The 18005-nt window shown below is 46.8% G+C and overlaps 1 protein-coding gene across 1 annotated transcript; it reads left to right on the forward strand.

Moving 5' to 3' along the window:
- The first annotated feature begins 225 nt into the window (after positions 1-225).
- Positions 226-17309, forward strand: LOC138207849 (myosin phosphatase Rho-interacting protein-like). The gene is made up of 22 exons (XM_069165396.1): positions 226-458; positions 1712-1789; positions 1878-1943; positions 2299-2450; positions 2564-2648; positions 2960-3131; positions 4321-4429; positions 5748-5853; positions 9211-9309; positions 9413-9469; positions 9598-9666; positions 9750-9839; positions 9919-10028; positions 10773-11301; positions 11624-11716; positions 11820-13748; positions 14500-14647; positions 14855-14972; positions 15072-15231; positions 15961-16062; positions 16378-16464; positions 16727-17309. Exons 1-22 carry the CDS (start codon positions 333-335, stop codon positions 16865-16867), a joined length of 4626 nt encoding a protein of 1541 aa, XP_069021497.1. The 5' UTR covers positions 226-332; the 3' UTR covers positions 16868-17309.
- Positions 17310-18005: the final 696 nt, after the last annotated feature.

Genomic DNA, 18005 nt, shown 5'->3' on the forward strand with positions numbered 1-18005 from the left:
ATTAGGTCAGAGGACTTTACACAGTTTATTTTATTAAAGTATTGTTGTTTTATTATCTGCATCCTATATTTATGTCCACGATTGTTTGTGGGGTTTTTAAAGGAGAGAAAAACGGTCACTAATTGGTTTTATTTTGTAGGTTGTGGCCGGATGTGGAGCGCTGACGATTACGTCAGAGGACACGAGGATGACGACAGCAGTCGACAGATCAGTGTTTGACAGATGTTCGCAGCGGACAGACCGCCTCGTTCAACGCCGAGAGGAAGAGGAGGAGAGCGGCTCTGCGTTTGGATTGTCACCGCGGGAGGAGAGCAGCGCCGAGCGGGGAAAACATGTCCGGAGAGAAGGCGACGAGTCCCTGCAACAAATTCCAGGCCAACATCTTCAATAAAAGTAAATGCCAGAACTGCTTCAAGTCCCGCGAGCTGCATCTGCTCAACGACCACGACATGGAGCAGGTAAAGTAGATTAAACATCGGCTGGTTTTAACCACGTTCACCCTCAGATAAATAAATGTGTCTCACAATCCCGAAAACACAAGGTTTTGTTTTTTTTCCACTTTTGTTCGACGTTAACTAACAGTTTGCGAGTTTACTCTGGATTAATTAATACATTTCTAAATTAACAGACTAAATAGGCCTATAAAAGCATCGAAATATGAAGTATGTAAAGGTTGAGTTTAAGGTTTGAAGATTCAGCTTCTCTATTAAGTGATTCATCCATTAATTACTGCCAGTAAAAAAGACGAAATTTTGGTAGTTAGGGACTGTACACAAATTATTTGTATAGGAAGGGGGGGGCAGGCAGGTGGAGGTTTATATATATATATATATATATATATATATATATATATATATATATATATATATATATATATATATATATATATATATATTGTCAAAGAAGGGGTGTTTTTATTCTTTAAAAACAGAAAAGGGTTTCTTTTTTTTTCGACACGACAAAATTATATCGTGGCATAAAAGACGAGTTATTTTAAAGTTAGATTTTAGCTCCCAAATAATTTGTTGTTGCGTAAGAAGATGATTTGTTTTTTGTTATTTGTCGGATTAGGGGAACTGTTCGTGGGCTAGCTAGTTTTTGTGGATGAAAACATCGTGTAATATGTTCTGATGTCAGTTTTCCTTTTATGTCTAAAAGCATACAAATATGAAAAGTCAAAATTAAAACTCTGGGTTTGGTTTTAGCTGTTGGTCAATTTGTTTTGTGTGTAAAAGAAAAAAAATAAAATTTGGGTCAAATTAGGGACTGTACACAAATTATTAGGCCAGGGATGGGGGATGGCTGTTTATTTTGTAATTTTTTTTTAACGGTTGTTGTTGTTTTTTTTCGTGGGGGGGGGGGGGGGGGGTAGAAAGGTATTATTTTTTTTAACACCCCTCCGCCTGGTTTCACCGTGCCCTGTAATTTCAGCAGTGTTGCTCAACCTGCAAAATCACTGCACGACTCTTGAGGCTCACATCTTCTCGGTGTTTTCACGCGTATAATACTTCAATGCTTCATTCAGCCCCCGAGAAGTTGAATTTATGGTCAGAAAGATAAAGAAAAGCATTGAAATACTCCCATTAGAGACGCTGGAAGTGCAGAGAGAGAAAACCATCCGGGCATTTGAGCTGAATGAAACATGATAAAAAAAAAAAATTAAAAATAAAATAGCTGCAGATTGTGTTGATGAACTGAACTAACTTTCCAGGCGAAGCCGGTCTACGGCGGCTGGCTGTGTTTGGCTCCGGAGGGCACCGACTTCAACAACCCGATGCAGAGGTCCAGGGTGAGACGTCATTTCAGCGCTGTGAGTTTTCCCTCAGAAGAAAAAAATAAATGGTCGACGTAATGATTTTATTTCTGGTCTTTGTCAGAAGTGGCAGCGGCGCTTCTTCATCCTGTACGAAGACGGCAGCCTGAGCTTCGCTCTGGACGAGCTGGTGAGGAAAAACTACAAAAACACAAAACCCCGCCGCCGAACGTCCTGGAAGCCCGACTGTGTGTGTTTGTATGGATCTCCGTGTACAGTATCGGAGGGATCAAGCCGGCATCTTTAGGCCAGATGTCGTATGCAGAACCACAACAGATGATTTGGGCTTAGCCTGTCCTTTAATGCACACATCCCCCCCCCCCCCCCCCCCGCACCCGCCTCACCCCCCATCGCTCTCTGTGAGCCCCTTTAAATCTCTCATCCCTTTCATTCCACACTTAACACCGCAGACTGCTGTCAGGTTTATTTTAACGGGCTCTCCGTTCTGATTCTGGCTCGTTAAACCGGCTCTGATTCTCCTGCAGCCGAGCACGCTGCCTCAGGGGACGCTGAACATGAACCTGTGCACCGACATCGGCGACGCCGAGCCCCGGACGGGCCAGAGGAACGCGCTCTGCGTCGTCACGGCGGAGCGGGAGATCTTCATCCGCGGCGACAACAAGGAGATCATCCACGGGTCAGTAGGAAACCTCACTGGTGGAGGGGGGACGAGGGTGGAGGGGGAAGGAGGGTGGAGGGGGGTCTGAAACTCTCACCTCTTTCACTTTTTTTTTTTTGTGTCTTCACCAGGTGGAGCGAACAGCTGAGCGTCTACCTGCGCACGAACAAGCAGAACCAGAAGAAGAAACGCAAAGTGGAACCTGTGGCCAATCAGGTACTACAACAACAACAACAACAAGCATCGGGTTTCATGTTTCATATTCATCGTCCCCAGAGGAGGAATCTCAACGTTGGTGTCAGTATAAATGTCTCCACGCGAGGTCGGAAAAAAAATCTGAATCTACGGGGGAGAATAAAATACATTCAAAGTTCATGTTCTTCAGAGGATGAACCGCAGCTTTATTTAAAAATATCACACAACTCCACATTTTAATTTTTATTCTGCTCCACCGTCAGGACAAAAAAAAAAAAGCAAAATATAGAGATTAAATCACATTATTTTGTTGTTTTTCCGACAAACTTCAGGAACCCAGTCCGGCAAAGATGGCTGCGACCGATCCCAGTTTCCCGTCCTCGGAGGAAGACCCAGAATCCGGCCGGTGGCGGGAAGACCACCGGGGGGGCGGACCGGACGTGACCCCTGTCCGGACCGTCGCCGACACAGAGCCCCTCCAGGGCCCCAAGCGGACCCCCGCAGGTGCAGCAGAGCCACAACACACACACACACACACACACACACACACACACACACACACACAGGCTTTCATGTCCATCAGCCAATCACAGCCACTTCCTGTCCTCTCTCTCTCTCTCTCTCTCTCTCTCACGGCGTCCATAATGTCCTGCAGATGTTCACACGCTCGCGGCTCTCCATTTGTACATTCGGTTTAACCCTCGTCCGGCCGGGCCCGCTGACCGAGTCCTGACTCGTAACCGTGGGAACGTCTCGTATGTTTTTAACAGGAAGTGGAGTGTCATAAACACGGAGAGATGTTGGAGGGAACCGTGCGTCTCTGACCTTCAGGCATCGTAAAAAGTTCGAACAGACAGCAGACGTGATCCATAAAACAGCTCTTAAACGGGTCCTAATAAGCGTGTTGACGAGCGGTGGACGGGTATTCATCCTGAAAACACAAACTCTGCAGCGCAGCGTTTTAGCCCCTTTCAGCTGCTTGTTTTTATATTATTATTTATTTTTTTCTGGCCCTTCAGCCTGTTCGTATGTGTAAATAAGAGAATGCACATATCAGCTCTACAGGGGAATAAAATGGTAGTACCTTCAGTCCGAGTTTGTTCTTGTTTCCCTGGGAAGATCTCACCAGACGTCTCGTAACACGCCCGAAATCGCCGACCGCGCTGTCGGCGGTCCAGCTGCATTGTGGGTAATGTAGATGCCAGGTTTTATCGACAGGGAAGATATACGAGCGCAATAAAAAAAAAAGAAAGACGATATCAGATGTTGCGCTGCGTCGACCTGCTTGTTCCCGCCTGCGGTCTTAAAGGAGCGCAGTGTTACATCAGAGGAAAAGCCAACCTGCCGCATTTCCCTTGAACGCATCTCGTCAGGTCGCCGTGCTGACTTTGCACTACGCTCCTCTGTTGCAGAGATTCAGGGAAGTTTAAGATGATTTGTGTGTAAAGTCGTAAGTTTTGGTGTTAAAGCTCATGTTAGTTTCACTGATACGCGAACATTAAAGGGAAAAACACAGCAGCTCCAAATAACACGGAATTGTCCTTTAAAATTTCCTTCGAAGAAACTCGAGTTTGCGTTAAAAAAATAAACAAAATCTCTTCATGAACTCACTTAAATATTTCATACTTTCACGTGCATCGACATCAAATCGGCATGCGATCCAACAGTCTGAAACCTTCCTGTCTCCGTCCAGGCGTCCCGTCCTCCTACCCGTCCCCGGTCACCGACGGCAACAACAACAAGAACCAGTCGAACGACGTCCAAACGTCGGCGGACAACGTGCGGCAGAGACGGGACAGAAGGTGAGAAATGCATCCGGGCGGCGACTCGTCATAAACGCTTCAGCCGGCTGCTTTTATTTTTATTTTCCCTGCGCGTGTTGTTTGCGTGTAATCTGGTGGTAACGGACGTTTCAAAGTGCATCGGGGCAAAAAAAAAAGGAAAATGTGCAAGCATTTAGCACAAAGGACATCCACCGCCTCCCCGCTTCTCATCGCACACCGCCGAACACCAGATCAAAGGCTCGCTGCTCTTCCCCTCCATTAGAGATCTGCCCGCTGCACTTTTTAAATTTAGCTTTCCACCGAACCCTCCCAGTTTGTGCCCCGGCAGCGGAGCGAACATGTCGGCTCTTCGCTCGCTTTCGTTGCCTTTTTTGGGAAGCAAAAAAAGTAAATAAAAAAATACCCCAAATAAGGCCAGAAATTCCAAGACGCTGCAGTAATGAGAGATCTGCAGCGTTGTTTTCTCGGGACCCTCCACGTCAGAGAAGAGTCGCTTCAAAGCTGCGTCTGCACCAAAGGAACATCTCGCTCGGAGAGTTCCAGACTCGTCGCTGAAAGTGTCTCATTAAAAAGGTCAAAGTGACAAATTCGGTCAGGCAACAAGTCATGTGACGAAGACAGACGCTGTCTGCACATTTTACAACTGATTTTGGTGCTGGTGAAATTAAAAAATGTAACTTTTGTGAAACATAACTGAAAAAAAAAAAAAAGGACTTAAAGTAGCTTATTTATTCACCGCTTTAAATTGGTGAGAAAATATTTTGGGGGAATTTTGCCAGGAGTAAAAGAAAACCCAGTGTGTCGTAATTTCATTTTTTTTTTTTTTTATTCATTTTTTTTTCCCACCAGAGAGGTTTTCCGTGTAACTACGCGCGGCCGTGCGAGCTGCATGCAGTTCTCAGCGGGCGCAGAACCCGTTTTAAATGCAGCAAGTTCACGAAATCTGATCCTGATCTTTTATTAAACACAACCTTTGGCCGAGGACTTTTTCCTCTCTGACGGTTTCTGCTTTTCTGCATCACTCGGTGTAACGCTGAGTCGTTATTGGTCGAGGGGAGAGAAGGAGCGCTTGTTTTGATGCAAGCTGATGTCCAGAATGAAATTGCAGCCAGAGTTGTTGGCATTTAGATTGAAAATGTGATTAACTGCGCAGCCCGAACTACGAGTGAAACAATCTGTCTGCAGTTGAGTTTTAAAAAATGTCAGGTGTGAACGATGTTGGTCCCATTTAACCAATCGGTGGCAGTCGGCTCCACCCTGAAAGTTCTTGTTTCTCGTATGGTTCCTGCATTGGAAACGCACCTTAATAATACATTTGTTTTGCTCGCCACGGCAGGTCACCGGAGAGGCTGCTGGGATTGGACGCCACCAGGAAAGAGCAGGAGGGCGTGATGGCTGATTTCAGGACGGGCAGGAGCGAAGCTCGTACCAACAAGCGGGAGGTAACGCATGCTCAGCTCCGTCCACTCGGTCTGAGACACTCAGTTCATCCACTTCCTGATGTTCGATGATGAATCTGATCACCTGTCCCAGACAGTGACGATATGTAATTCCTGGTCTCCTGCCAGATGCATGTTCCTCCCACAGTTAGTCATTATCGGGGCGTGTTGTATAATTTCTGCAGGCCCCAGCGAGTTCTTGCCGTTTATGAAACGACACATTTTACTGTATTCCAGCCGGTCAGTGTCGAAGTACCGGTTCAACGTGTTGGGAAATGCAATCGTATGCAAAACGTTATGAGAAGTTCGATACCACTCTCACGTCATTTTATGACGCCATCGCCCACAGCTGGTTAGCTTAGCTTAGCATAAAGAACAAGTGGATATAGCTAGCATGGCTCTGTTTGAAGGTGTCAAAAAATGAACTCGAGTAGAGTGAAAGAATTGAAAGTAATTGTGTTTGAATACCACGATCTAAACACACTCCTCGAGGAGAATATAATTCATAAAAATCATTTTTTCACGTAGTTTAACAAAAAAAAATTGCAGAAACAAAAAGTTACGATTCCTTCATTCATGCCTCTGACGCTTTCGCCCATTTCATAGTATTCCTGGACTCTTTGGAAACAAGAACAAACTTCAGCCCCCAGTTCCACTTCCTTAAAGTTCTTTAAAGTGCGTTACCACTGAGGGCCACTAGGGGCTGGCTCCAAAAAAAAAAACTCCATTACTCCATCAGACTATAAATACAAAGTCCTAAGATATTAGGACTCAAACAGAGCTGTATTTGGGGGCGTGGCCAATTTGATTGACAAGGTGCAGTCAGCTTTGCGGTATAAGTGGGCGGGGTCACAGTGTCCCCGGGTTCTCGGCCAGATCCGCAGCTCGTCCAAAAAAACAAACAAATGGTTAACGAACCAACGAGTGACGTCGCGGTCGGTTGCCATGGGATCGCCTGCAGTAAAAGTTGACCTCATACCACGCTGGAAACACCTCAACGATGTCACGCCAACTTTTTTTTAAACCGGTGAGAAAAAGAACAGAACAAAACAATAAAAAAGGAATTGTAAAAAAAACAAAACTTTTATTGCCGTTTTTTATCGGGAACATGACCGTAAAAAATGTAAAAAAATCAGATTTCAGGTTATTTTAAATGCCAGCATCAATCAATTACAAACCCACTTCCTGACTGCGGTGGTTTTTGCTGCCATGTGATAGTAATAACGCTGATTAATCCGGACGTGGGTTTCGCTGTGATTAAGACCAGTCGCTGCTCTCAGCCTGCTGACGGTGACTCACGCCGTCAGGTGTTACGCTTGAGAGACGTCAACTTTAACTCGATCGCATGAAATACATCAGAGCTCCAACACTGAGGCTGTTTTCTGCGTCAAAAAAAAAAAAAAAAATAGTTTGGCGTGGGCGAGGCAGGCCGGTCCCGCCGTGTCGAGGCAGGTGGGTCGCGAAGGCGGTGACTCATGTTTGTTTGTTTTTGTGAACAGAAGTGGTTGCGATGCCCCCGGAGGCGTTTCAATCCGCCCTCCGCTGCAATCTGCCAGACGGCATTCCTCTCCCTGACTTTTTCTTTTCTTCCAGGGATTCCTCACAATTCAAGTTTAAATGTCGGGAGATGGAAACTGCAGAATCACACGTCTGTTTACTGAGCGTCTCCAAACTGCAACATCTGTTTGGGAGCGATAGTCAGCGTGTTGTCAGGCGAGACCCGAGTGATTAAGGAGGTGACTAAACCCCGACAAGTATCCGTCTCGTGTGTGACAGCATCGACAAAAACACAAACGTCGTGGGGGGGGGTTTACATAAAGCACGTTAAACCAGGCCTGCATCGGTAAATCAGGCTGATTTCGAATAGGTCAGACTGAAACTCTCTTCCAGACAGCTGACTCAGAAAAACAAAAACACTAACAAAGACCTGGACCGTGATGTGATGTGAAGTGTCGAGAGAAAAGATGTCACAGTTTGATCTTCCTGAAGTGTTCGGTGACACGTGTGACATGTTGATAGGAGCAGCCGCCGTATTGTATTCCTGTGTTTTATATTTGGGGATTTTATTCCTCTAAGAAGCCGTCTGAAGCTGATTTGCGGGAGAATCCAGCTCACGTGGAGATTAAACAAAGATTTTAACGCTAAACAAGCGGAGCCTTGATATCTGATCACGATTTATTAAAACGAGGTCGTCTCCAACAGGATGCGAGCGTTTCCGTGACTTCCTGCTGTTCAGACTGACCCCCCCTCCCCCCCCTCCCGTTTTTGTCATATTTCTTCAGCTTCAAGTCTGCGTCTTAAACTTACGGGATAAACTGGATTTAACTTTTGCTTCTTCCGTCCGCTCAGACTTTATGAAACATTTTTAATCCTAATTCATTTTGTTTCGTCGCTCTCTCGGTTAAACTCGGAGCTCAGATCGCCGCGGCGCCACACAGATGGTCGTCACGGCGGCAGCTGTTAATCTTTGATTAAACACGCAGCGCTCATTCCAGAGGATTTACCTTTTTTAAATACACACAATCGAGCCCTGGCGATGATTTATGTGTCTTTGGGCGCGTTTGTTTTGGTAGCCAAGGAGAAGGTCAGAGGTCAGAGGGCGGCCAGTTCATTTGCCTCCTCCTCATCAGCTCAGCTCCGGGAGTCTTCTTCCCCCAAACAGAGGACGGTTCACTCTGCGTTCCTCCGTGTGTCGTGTCCTTGGATGGTTTTCAACGTAAATGCCAAGAAGAAGACGAAGGGAAAAAAAAAAAAAAAACACAACACAAAGAATGCTCTGTGGCGATTTAAAGTGGTCATTTTTCTTTTCCCATTAAAGTGGTTACATAAGAGAGAAGAATGAATCTTTTCAACAGCAGAGGCTCAAGTAAACAAAAAGCGAACCCTTGTTTCGTTTAATGCCGTGTAATCCAGACTTGTTATAAGAGCCGCCATGAAACCTGATCATAAGGAGCCGGGATCTCGCTCACAGTTTGCTTTTTTGGAGCATCATTTTGAAACGTAAGACAAAAAAGCTCCGGTGAGCATCGGGGAGATCACGTGGCCTCTAAAAGCCGTTTCAGGCATTCCTCTGCCAGATCTAGTCATCCGTGTGCGAGTCCAACTCTGGATGTGAGTACGAGTTTAACAGGCAGTGTAGAAAAGCCTGCTCGGACTCCCCGCGGTGCTCTGCAGAGGGTCTAATCCGTACGGCCGACATCTCTGCCAAGCAGCCGCGCTGTCGGTCTCTCCGGCCGGTGGAATGCAGGCTGCAAAAAAACAACAACAACAACTCAGAAAACACGTCACGTCTTCTGAAACTTTCCCTCTCAGAAAAGTTTGATTTGGACTTTTTCTTTTTCTTTTCCTTTTCTTTCGCAGAAGCTGCAGTCGTGCGGCGACATCGTCCAGCTCTGCCCCGCTCCTCCGCCGAGACGGGCCAAGTCTCTGGACCGCAGGACGTCCGACACGGTGATGACGGTAAGTCGGACGGTCACCCATCAGACCACAAAGACTGTTTATAGAAAGTGACGTAAAGATGTAATTTTCTTTTAATATGTTTGTGTTTTTGTCTCCTCTACAGCCAGATTTATTGAACTTTAAAAAAGGTTGGATGATGAAACTGGATGAAAACGATCAGGTAAATATTTTCTAGTCTTAAACTCACCGTTAAAACTGATTAACTCAAGTTACATTGATGATTTAAAAGGTTTTACACGTATTTATAGTGAGTTAACAAGCTGTCAAATGTCCTCTGCTGCCCTCTAGTGGAAGAAATACTGGTTTGTGCTGTCGACCGACAGTCTGAGATTCTACAAGGACTCGATAGCAGAGGAGGTATTTTGAAATTAGATGTATATTCCTTAATAAAAGTCGTCTTTGCGCGTCGTCGACGAGGTTTTTCTTCTTTTTCCCTTCAGGCCTCCGACCTCGAAGGAGAAATCGACCTGACGAAGTGTTTCAGCGTGTCCGAGTTCCAGGTGCAGAGAAACTACGGCTTTCAGATACACGTAAGCAGCTCGAAACGGTCCAGATTTCACCTGCTGCTGCTGCTTTAAACAGGAAGTTAAATCTGATCGAATGTTGCAGACCCCGAAGTGCGTCTTCACGCTGTCGGCCATGACGGCGGGGATCCGCAAGAACTGGATCCAGGCGCTGATGAAGAACGTACGTCCGGCCAACGCCCCCGACGTGGCCAGGTAATCAGACCAAGGGCCTTTTAAATGCACGCGAGACCATAAAAGATGAATAAAAATACTCCTGTAGGATCAAATAAAATGTGTTTTGCAACTAAAAATAACTCAAAATCAGGTTTTTAATAATAAAAACCACCATTTTAAAGCCTGTTTTTCCTGCAGTGGAAGAAGTCTTCAGATCTTTTGCGTTTCAGACAACACTGTAAAAAATACGGTAAATGGAGGAGGGGGTCTCCGAAACAGTAAGGAGACACAAGGAAGACACCGTTTCAAGACAAAAATCTTGCAGGGAATCGATGACTTATTAAAAAATATGACCTGACAAGTAACTCGGTACAGCTGTTAATTAAAAACTGTCTACCATTATATGCAATAGTTTTGAGATTTCATTTCAAATATTGTCGATAAATTGAAAATATCTTTGCTCTTTTTCTGTTGACAAAATACTGTATAAAAGCTTTGTTTTAATTAATATCAGGGTTGCTAATGATGATTTTATTTGTATTATCAGTTGTTCAATTGATTATTTTAAGTTAAATCTTTTGTGTCTACTGTTGAAAAATAATGAAAAATGTTCATCACAGTTTCCCAGAGTTCAAAACGACATCTTCAAATGATAAATTTCATCCAACCAGCAGCCAAAAGTGAAAAATATTCAAGCAACAAATCAACAGCCAATGTTTCTCATTTCTACTTGAATAATCTTAAATTGTTCTGAAAATGTTTTTGATGTTTTCCTGTCTTCAGTCTTCCCGGCCACCACGTCGCCTGCAGCCCTCCTGAAGTCCTCCCCAAACCGGACGTGACTCGGGACTCCCCGTCGGCCGACGTCCCGTCGGACCGAGACCCCCGCCCCAAACCCCGGAGCGTGACGGAGCGACGGCGGGAGGGCCGCTACAGGACCTTCGACTGGGCCGAGTTCAGGCCGCAGAGGAAGCCGGCGGCGGACGTCGATCCTCCGAGGACCAAACCTCCGTGCGAGCTGGAGCTGGGCGAGCTGGAGAGGAGGAGGAGGCGGGAGGAGAGGAGGAGGAGGTACGAGAGCATGCTGGGTATCTCTCTGGTGGGGGGAGGTGGGGAGGCCGGAGGGCAGACGGAGGACGGCGGCGTCCGAGCGCTGAGTCCCAGAACGCAGCAGAGGGTGGAGGAGGAGGTGGAGGAGTGCTGGAGGCGGGTGGAGCAGACGGCGTTCAGGCCGGACAGTACCGTCCCGCTGTTTCCTGAAGCTAGCGTCGCCACGGAGACGGAGACGATGCTGCACGGCTACAGGAAGGGGGTGAGCGGAGATACACACCTTTTATTTTTAAACTATATTCTTAAAGTTAGCAGTGAATCAAATGTTTAATAAAAGAAAAAAAAGAAAAGGAGCGAATCTTCATCTCGACTTCATTTGCTCATTTTATTTTGTTTTTTTGCTCCGTTTTTCCGGTCTGGTTCAGTGATTTCAGTCGCAGCAAAAAAGCTGAATTAAAGACGTTTATAATGTCTTTCTAACTGTTGTATTTGTCCTCTCTGGTTCCTTTATGATTAGATTGACTGGATTGGACATTCGGAGGCTTTTTATTTGATGTTAACTTGTTGTCTTTGTGTTTTTGGAGGTCGAGGATCTGAAGGTTCAGCTCGCCGAGTCAGAGCGTCTCAGGCTGAAGCTGGAAGCTCAGCTCATTTCAGCAGGATTTTACAAACAGCAGGTCTGGAAGATGCTTCTTTTTTTTTTTTTTGCCTCGTTATGTGACAACGTTTTAATTATTTCAGTCTAATCTATCTTTTCTCTGCTTGTTTTAATTCTCTCAGCTTGACTCGGAGTCAGATTTCTTCCCGCTGGACGCGAATGAAAATCGATTAAAAGACCTGAAAGACACCGGAGAGCTCCTGCAGCCGGAGGCCGTCGTCGGACGGGACCTCCGGGAGCAGCTCCGCGGCTTCCAGCCTCCGTCGGCTCCACAGCCGCCGAGCATCTGGCTGCTCGACACCGAGGGAAACCTGCAGGAGCTGGAGGATTTACTTCCTGAGGGAGAGGCGTCGCCTTCGCTGTCGCCGGCGTCGGACGGCCGACTCGATCTGCCTCCGAGCGACGGAGAGATCATCGGACTGAACCAGCAGAACGAGCTGCGCCGAGACGACCGCGAGCTGTTTCCCGCCTCAGAAACGCAGACGAAGGAGCTGATTCTGGAGCCCGCGGGCGGAGACGACTCGTCTCCGGACCGGGACGTGCTGCGGAGCCTCTCCCAGGAGGTGGAGCTGCTCACCGGCCAGAACGAGGCTCTGAACCAGCGCAACCAGGAGATGCTGAACCAGCTGACGGAGGCCGACCGCGAGATCGAGCGGCTGAAGGCGGAGCTGAGCGGCCGGTACGCGGAGCCCCGTCACCTCCCCGAGGCGGAGCAGCAGGGGACGACGGGGCCGGAGGACGCGGAGACGGAGCTGCGCCGCAGGAACCGGGAGCTCCTGGAGGCCCGGACGCTCATCGCCTCCCTGGAGGAGACCCTGCGGGAGACGGAGGCGCTGCTGCAGCTGAGCGACCCGGCGGGACGAACCGGAGACGACGAGGAGGACGAGAGGAGCGCGGAGAAAGCGGAGGGATACCTGCTGCGCTGTTTCGAGGCCACCGAGGCCAAGCTGACGGAGCTGGAGGGGCGGCTCGACCAATCGGAGCGGACCTGCGGGGAGCTCCGGCGGCAGAACTCGGAGCTGAAGGAGGCGGACGAGCTTCACCTCCGCAGAGCCGGCGAGGCGGAGGCCGACGTCCGGAGGCTGACGGAGGAGTTGGAGGAGGAGAGGCGGAGAGCAGGAGACGGAGGAAAGACGCGGCAAGTGACGGAGGAGATGGAGACGAGGCTGAGAGCTCTGGGGAGGTTGTTGGAGGTCATCGACACGTTGGGCCACGAAACAGGAAGTGAGGAAGAGGAGGGCGGTCCCGCGGTGGTGAAGCAGCTGAAGTGGGAGGAGGAGTTCTGGAGTTCGCTGCTTCAAAAGCTGAAGGAGTCCGAACCGGCCGACCCGGTCGACGCGCTTCTCGGCGAAGCGACGGAACTCCTGATGTTGGAGAGACGAACGATGCTCGCCGGCCACCGTCTGCTGCCGGAGACCGACGAGGGGAAACACGAGGCTCTCAAGGATCTGGACATCGTTTACAGCGTCACGGCGACAGAAACGACAAAGACGGACAATTTCAACGAGCTGCTGCGTCCTCGAGACGTCACGCGGATGAAGATTTCTCTGCTGCGGCGGGTCGCCTCGTCCGTCGGCGGCTCCGAGCTCCGGCCGGCCGCAGACAGAACGCACGATCGGCACTTTTCAGAGCGGCCCGTTTGGCTCGTTCACTCCGCGGCCACCGAAGCGCTCTACTGCTGTTATCTACGCCGGCTGCAGGCCAAACACGAGAGACGCCTCGGCGACCTCAGGGAGGAGAACAGGGAGCTGAAAGCGAGACTGTCGAACGTCGAGGAACGAGGCGCTCGGAAGACGGAGACGGACACCGAGCTGTCGGAGGAACGCTGGGAGGGAAGCGAAACACCGGAGGAGGTGAAGGAGGAGACGGGCGAGGACGAGCCCTCGATCGGCGGGATGGAGATCTCGAACGTGGAGACGGCGGCGCTGAGACGGAGGGTGGAGGAGCTGGAGGAGCTGCTGTCGGTCCGAGCGGACGAGATGAAGGAAGAGCTGGACGGCGAGATGAGTCGGGCGCGGACGCAGCACGAGAAGGAGCTGGAGAAGCTGAAGGTAGGGGGCGCTGTTCACGGCCGGAGACTTCTCGGATCGAATCACAGCGTGTTCGCGTTAACGGCCACGAACGTTGTCGCTCACGTACTCGACTCTCGGCCGTCCGCGTGTTACCGCAGGAATCCACCAGAGGGCGCACCGGAGAAACGAGGGTGGAATCGGAACATCGGGATTTACCCGACATAAACAATAAACACTTTTAAAAAAAAAAAATGTATTGGCATTTTCCATCTTGCGTGGACGACTCCGACTTGTTTCCGTTTAGTTTGTGATCCTGTCACACCTCTGCGCTGCCCCTGCTGGTCATATGTATATTGCATCTTGCAGTTTCAATCATTTCTGAGGATGTGTGCGACCAGGATACGTGAGGCAGCTGTCACGCACAAACCAACGTGTAGTTTTATAGCAAGTATATCTCTGAACTAAGAGTGGCTTCTGTAGATATGAATATTTCATCTTATAAATATCCAATTTTGAAAAACAAACATTTTTTTTAATTTATTTTTTTTAAGGCTTTCGCATTACATAGATACATAAACTTGTTTCCATGTAAAATCAGTTTTTTGTGAACTACAACTGAAGTTTGTATCCTACAAATGCAGCCTGGAACAACATGAAGGCAAAACGGCACACGGGGATGAACAAACTCATAAACGAGAATGAAATTGAATTCAGGTTAAATAAAGTTGATCTGATTTGTCGTAAAAACAACAACAACAACAACACTTTGTGCATTTCTACGTCCTTCCAGGTCGCGTGTGAGCACGGCTTCGCCCGCATGGAGGAGTCTCACCTGAAGGTGGTGGAGGAGCTGCAGCGCAGGCACCGACAGGAGGTGGAGCGCCTCCTGGTGGAGAGAGACAGGCTGCTGGAGGAGGAGAGCGCTGCCACTCTGACCGGTGAGGAGGAGTTACTCAAAAAGTAACACAAATATTTGCCAAATGACAAATAATCAAACGAGACATATCGACAGCGCGCAGGAGTGTGTTTCCGTCACACTTTTAAAAATGCAGAGACCCAAAAAACGGAAATAAACCAACCTTCCTTTGTTGCCATTTGATATTGAGAGTATAAAAATCCTCCCTCTTCTTCCTCGTCTTCCTCAGCGATCGCGGCGATCAAGAACGCCCACCGGGAGGAGCTGCAGCGGGAGGTCCAGAGGAGATGTCGGTCGGAGAACAACAACGGAGACGCGCAGCTGGAGGACATTCACCGGCAGCACAGGTACGACTCGGCCGCTGCGTTCAACGTAGAAGATAAATCCGGCAAAAACAAATCGTGTGTGTGTGTGTGTGTGTGTGTGTGTTGTGTGTGTGTGTGAAGCGAGGAGCTGGCCTCCTACCAGCGGGAGCTCCAGGTTCTGTCGCAGCAGTTCTCCCTGAAGTGTCTGGAGAACGGACACCTGGTCCAGGCGGTGGACGCTGAGAGGAAGGCGTTGTGTCAGTGCCAGCAGGAGAACCAGGACCTGAGGACCAGGAACCAGGTGACGCCTTTCAAGCCCCAATTTAAAGCTCCTTTTTATGTCGGATATAAATTGAATTACAGATATTCAATCCAATCCCAGCCGAACGTCGTGTATTTATTTCTTTTTTCATGTTTTTCTCTGCTGCTTTTTGTTTTTGCCTCTAAAATGCCAGTTAACATGATCAAAAAATGACAACAGCCATTAATCATCTCCTGTCTGTGTTCTTTGTTTAACGTCCACTTGGGGATAATCATCCAGGCAGGAAGTAGCTGTAACTACCACAGTCCGGAGCTCTGTTTATTATGAGCCTGTACTTGTTTATATTGTGTTATAGCACTTTTAGAAATATGCAGAATTCGCTATCAGTAGTTCCTGTTTTCTAAGTGGATTTATGGAAATTCGCTCTTGATTGATGTCAGAAATAAAGGTAGCTGCCGAAATGAATGAATATGTGGGTGCAGATTTCACTGATTTATGACTTTAAAGTAGCTTTATTCACTGAGAATGAAGAGCTGGTTTTGCAGCTGCAGCTAGATAAAAAAAAAAAAAAAAAAAAAAAAAAAGGTTTGACTTTATCAGAATCACTTTGAATGCAAAGACAGCTGAAACCAGATGTGAGAGTTCAGCTGTCATTGTGGTATTAAAACAGCTTAAAAAAAAAAAGAAGTCAGAAGACGAACCAGCAGCAGCCTGATTGTCGTGTGTGTGTGTGTGTGTGTGTGTGTGTGTGTGTGTGTGTGTGTGTAGGAGCTGAGCGGCCACCTCGCCGCTGAGATCACCAGACTGTGTTCGCTTGCCAAACAGAACGCGCTGCCGCTCAGTCAGGGGATGGACGTCTACGAGATGGAGGTGAGCACGTCTGACTTTGGCAACTCTCACCAACTGCATTATTGATCTCTGTCCGGGGACACTTCCCGTCCGACCATCTGTTACGTAGTGCGATTAAAAAACGGAAAATATAACCATTTATATGCAGAGACGGATACATAGTGGAGAGCGGAGGGAGCGATGATCGCTTATGGGTTTTATTTTCAGGAAATATTCAGGTGTGTTTGTTGTTTTTTGACGTCACCTGGAACTGAATCCCACGTTAAAAAAAAAACCGCGTGTCCTCCCGACTTTTTACTTCCTCCGTTTTCTGAACACTTGAGGTTTTTATTGCAGATCACGCTGCGAGTGAAGGAGTCGGAGGTCCAGTGTCTGAAGCAGGAGATCACGTCTCTGAAGGACGATCTGCAGGCGGCACAAAAGGTGAGAGTCTCGCACGCAGCGGCAACGCCTAAAGCTGCAATACCACCGAGTGCCACTAGAGGTCGGCTCCAAAAAGCCTCCAGCTCTGTCGACTCCCATTCAACTTCTCTCATCAAATACAAAGTCAATCCATTTTTTCTACTAGTTATTATCGTGTCCTTAGATAAAGTGACTCCTCCTTACTTGTTTTCTGGAGGTCCATCTGAACATAATGCCTCTTTAATTGAGAAAATAAGCCGATTGTTTTTTGTGTGTGTCCCAGGACAAGAGGAACGCGACGAAGAAGTACAAGGACATCTACACGGAGCTGAGCATCATGAGGGCGAAGGCCGAGCGAGAGGCCGATGAGCTGAAAGAGAACCTAAGACTCGCCCATCGGGCTCTGGGACCGACTTCACCATGACGATCCATCAGTTTTATTTTCATCATATAAATTGATACTCGCTCCACCCTCCTTCTTTTATTTCCTGTTTTTGGAGATTAAGATGTCTGTATTTTCCAAATATTACCGTGAAAACTTGTGTGTTCTAATATGTTTTATATGTGCAGATGTTTTGTTGTTGTTTATACGTCACAATGTGTTTGTTTGTTGCTTTTAAGCAATTAAATATTTAACTTAAACTCAATTTTCTGGCAGAGAACGCTGCACTAATTTATATTTATAAATCCATATATTAACACTGCAGGGTTGTTGATATACATTTATTAATTTTATTAAATGGAATTGGCTGATTAAACCAGCTGTGTTGTTGGGTGTTCGTGGTGCCACAGGTCTCTAATTTTTATTTTATTGTTTGGTATTAAAAAATAAAATCCAGCAACAGTTTGTACATAAAACATAAAAACTCAATGCTGCTGTTTTATTATTATTTTGGTATTTTTTTGAAGATGCAGCAGGAAATATTCAGGCTGTGACTGTTGGCGTTCAGCCCTGAAGGAGAGTGTGAAGGTACCTGAAACATAAAGGAAACTTCCGATCGAGTATTTCAAAAGAAAAGCCCTAAACGATGTGACGTATTATATTTGTTTAATATAAATAATTTTACATAATGTTATTCTGTTTGAAATGTTAATATCAAAAACAGAATAAGCCAAAACATAGAACATCTTTGTGGTAATTATCATAAACCAGCGGAAGGTAAATAACCAAATCTGCACATTATTTTCATTTTACATATTTTTACTGATGCACTGCAGATAAATATGTAAATATATGGCTTCCTCTCTTGTCTTTTATTGCAACATAAAAATAAATAAGTGCATTACCTAAACATTGTTATTTCCCCATTTTTTGTTGATTGCTTGATGTACTTTACGTGATATCTCATTTTATTCCAATCTTAGGTTGCTTTTTTTTTTTTTTTAAATTTAAGTTTGGCAGCACAAGTGATGGAAATGAACCTTTTGAGGATTATTTACAGTTAGTTGCAATCAATATAATTAAAAAAAAAAAAAAAACAACATACATTTTGATCTTAAAAGTAGCAAGCAAAGGTTTTTCGAGTGGATTAGTCTTGATTTATATACGTATATATTATTAT

This window comes from Embiotoca jacksoni, unplaced genomic scaffold (assembly GCF_022577435.1).
Source record: "Embiotoca jacksoni isolate LCO1_2020_lvr unplaced genomic scaffold, fEmbJac1.0.p SCAF_34, whole genome shotgun sequence".
NCBI lineage: Eukaryota > Metazoa > Chordata > Actinopteri > Embiotocidae > Embiotoca > Embiotoca jacksoni.

What these genes read in the sequence shown, in the direction of transcription:
- LOC138207849 (XM_069165396.1), top strand. Translation starts at nt 333, where the DNA reads ATGTCCGGAGAGAAGGCGACGAGTCCCTGCAACAAATTCCAGGCCAAC. An exon ending in TGGAACCTGTGGCCAATCAG is followed by an intron (nt 2,649 to 2,959) that starts GTACTACAACAA and finishes GACAAACTTCAG; the next exon opens with GAACCCAGTCCGGCAAAGAT. An exon ending in CGGCAGAGACGGGACAGAAG is followed by an intron (nt 4,430 to 5,747) that starts GTGAGAAATGCA and finishes TCGCCACGGCAG; the next exon opens with GTCACCGGAGAGGCTGCTGG.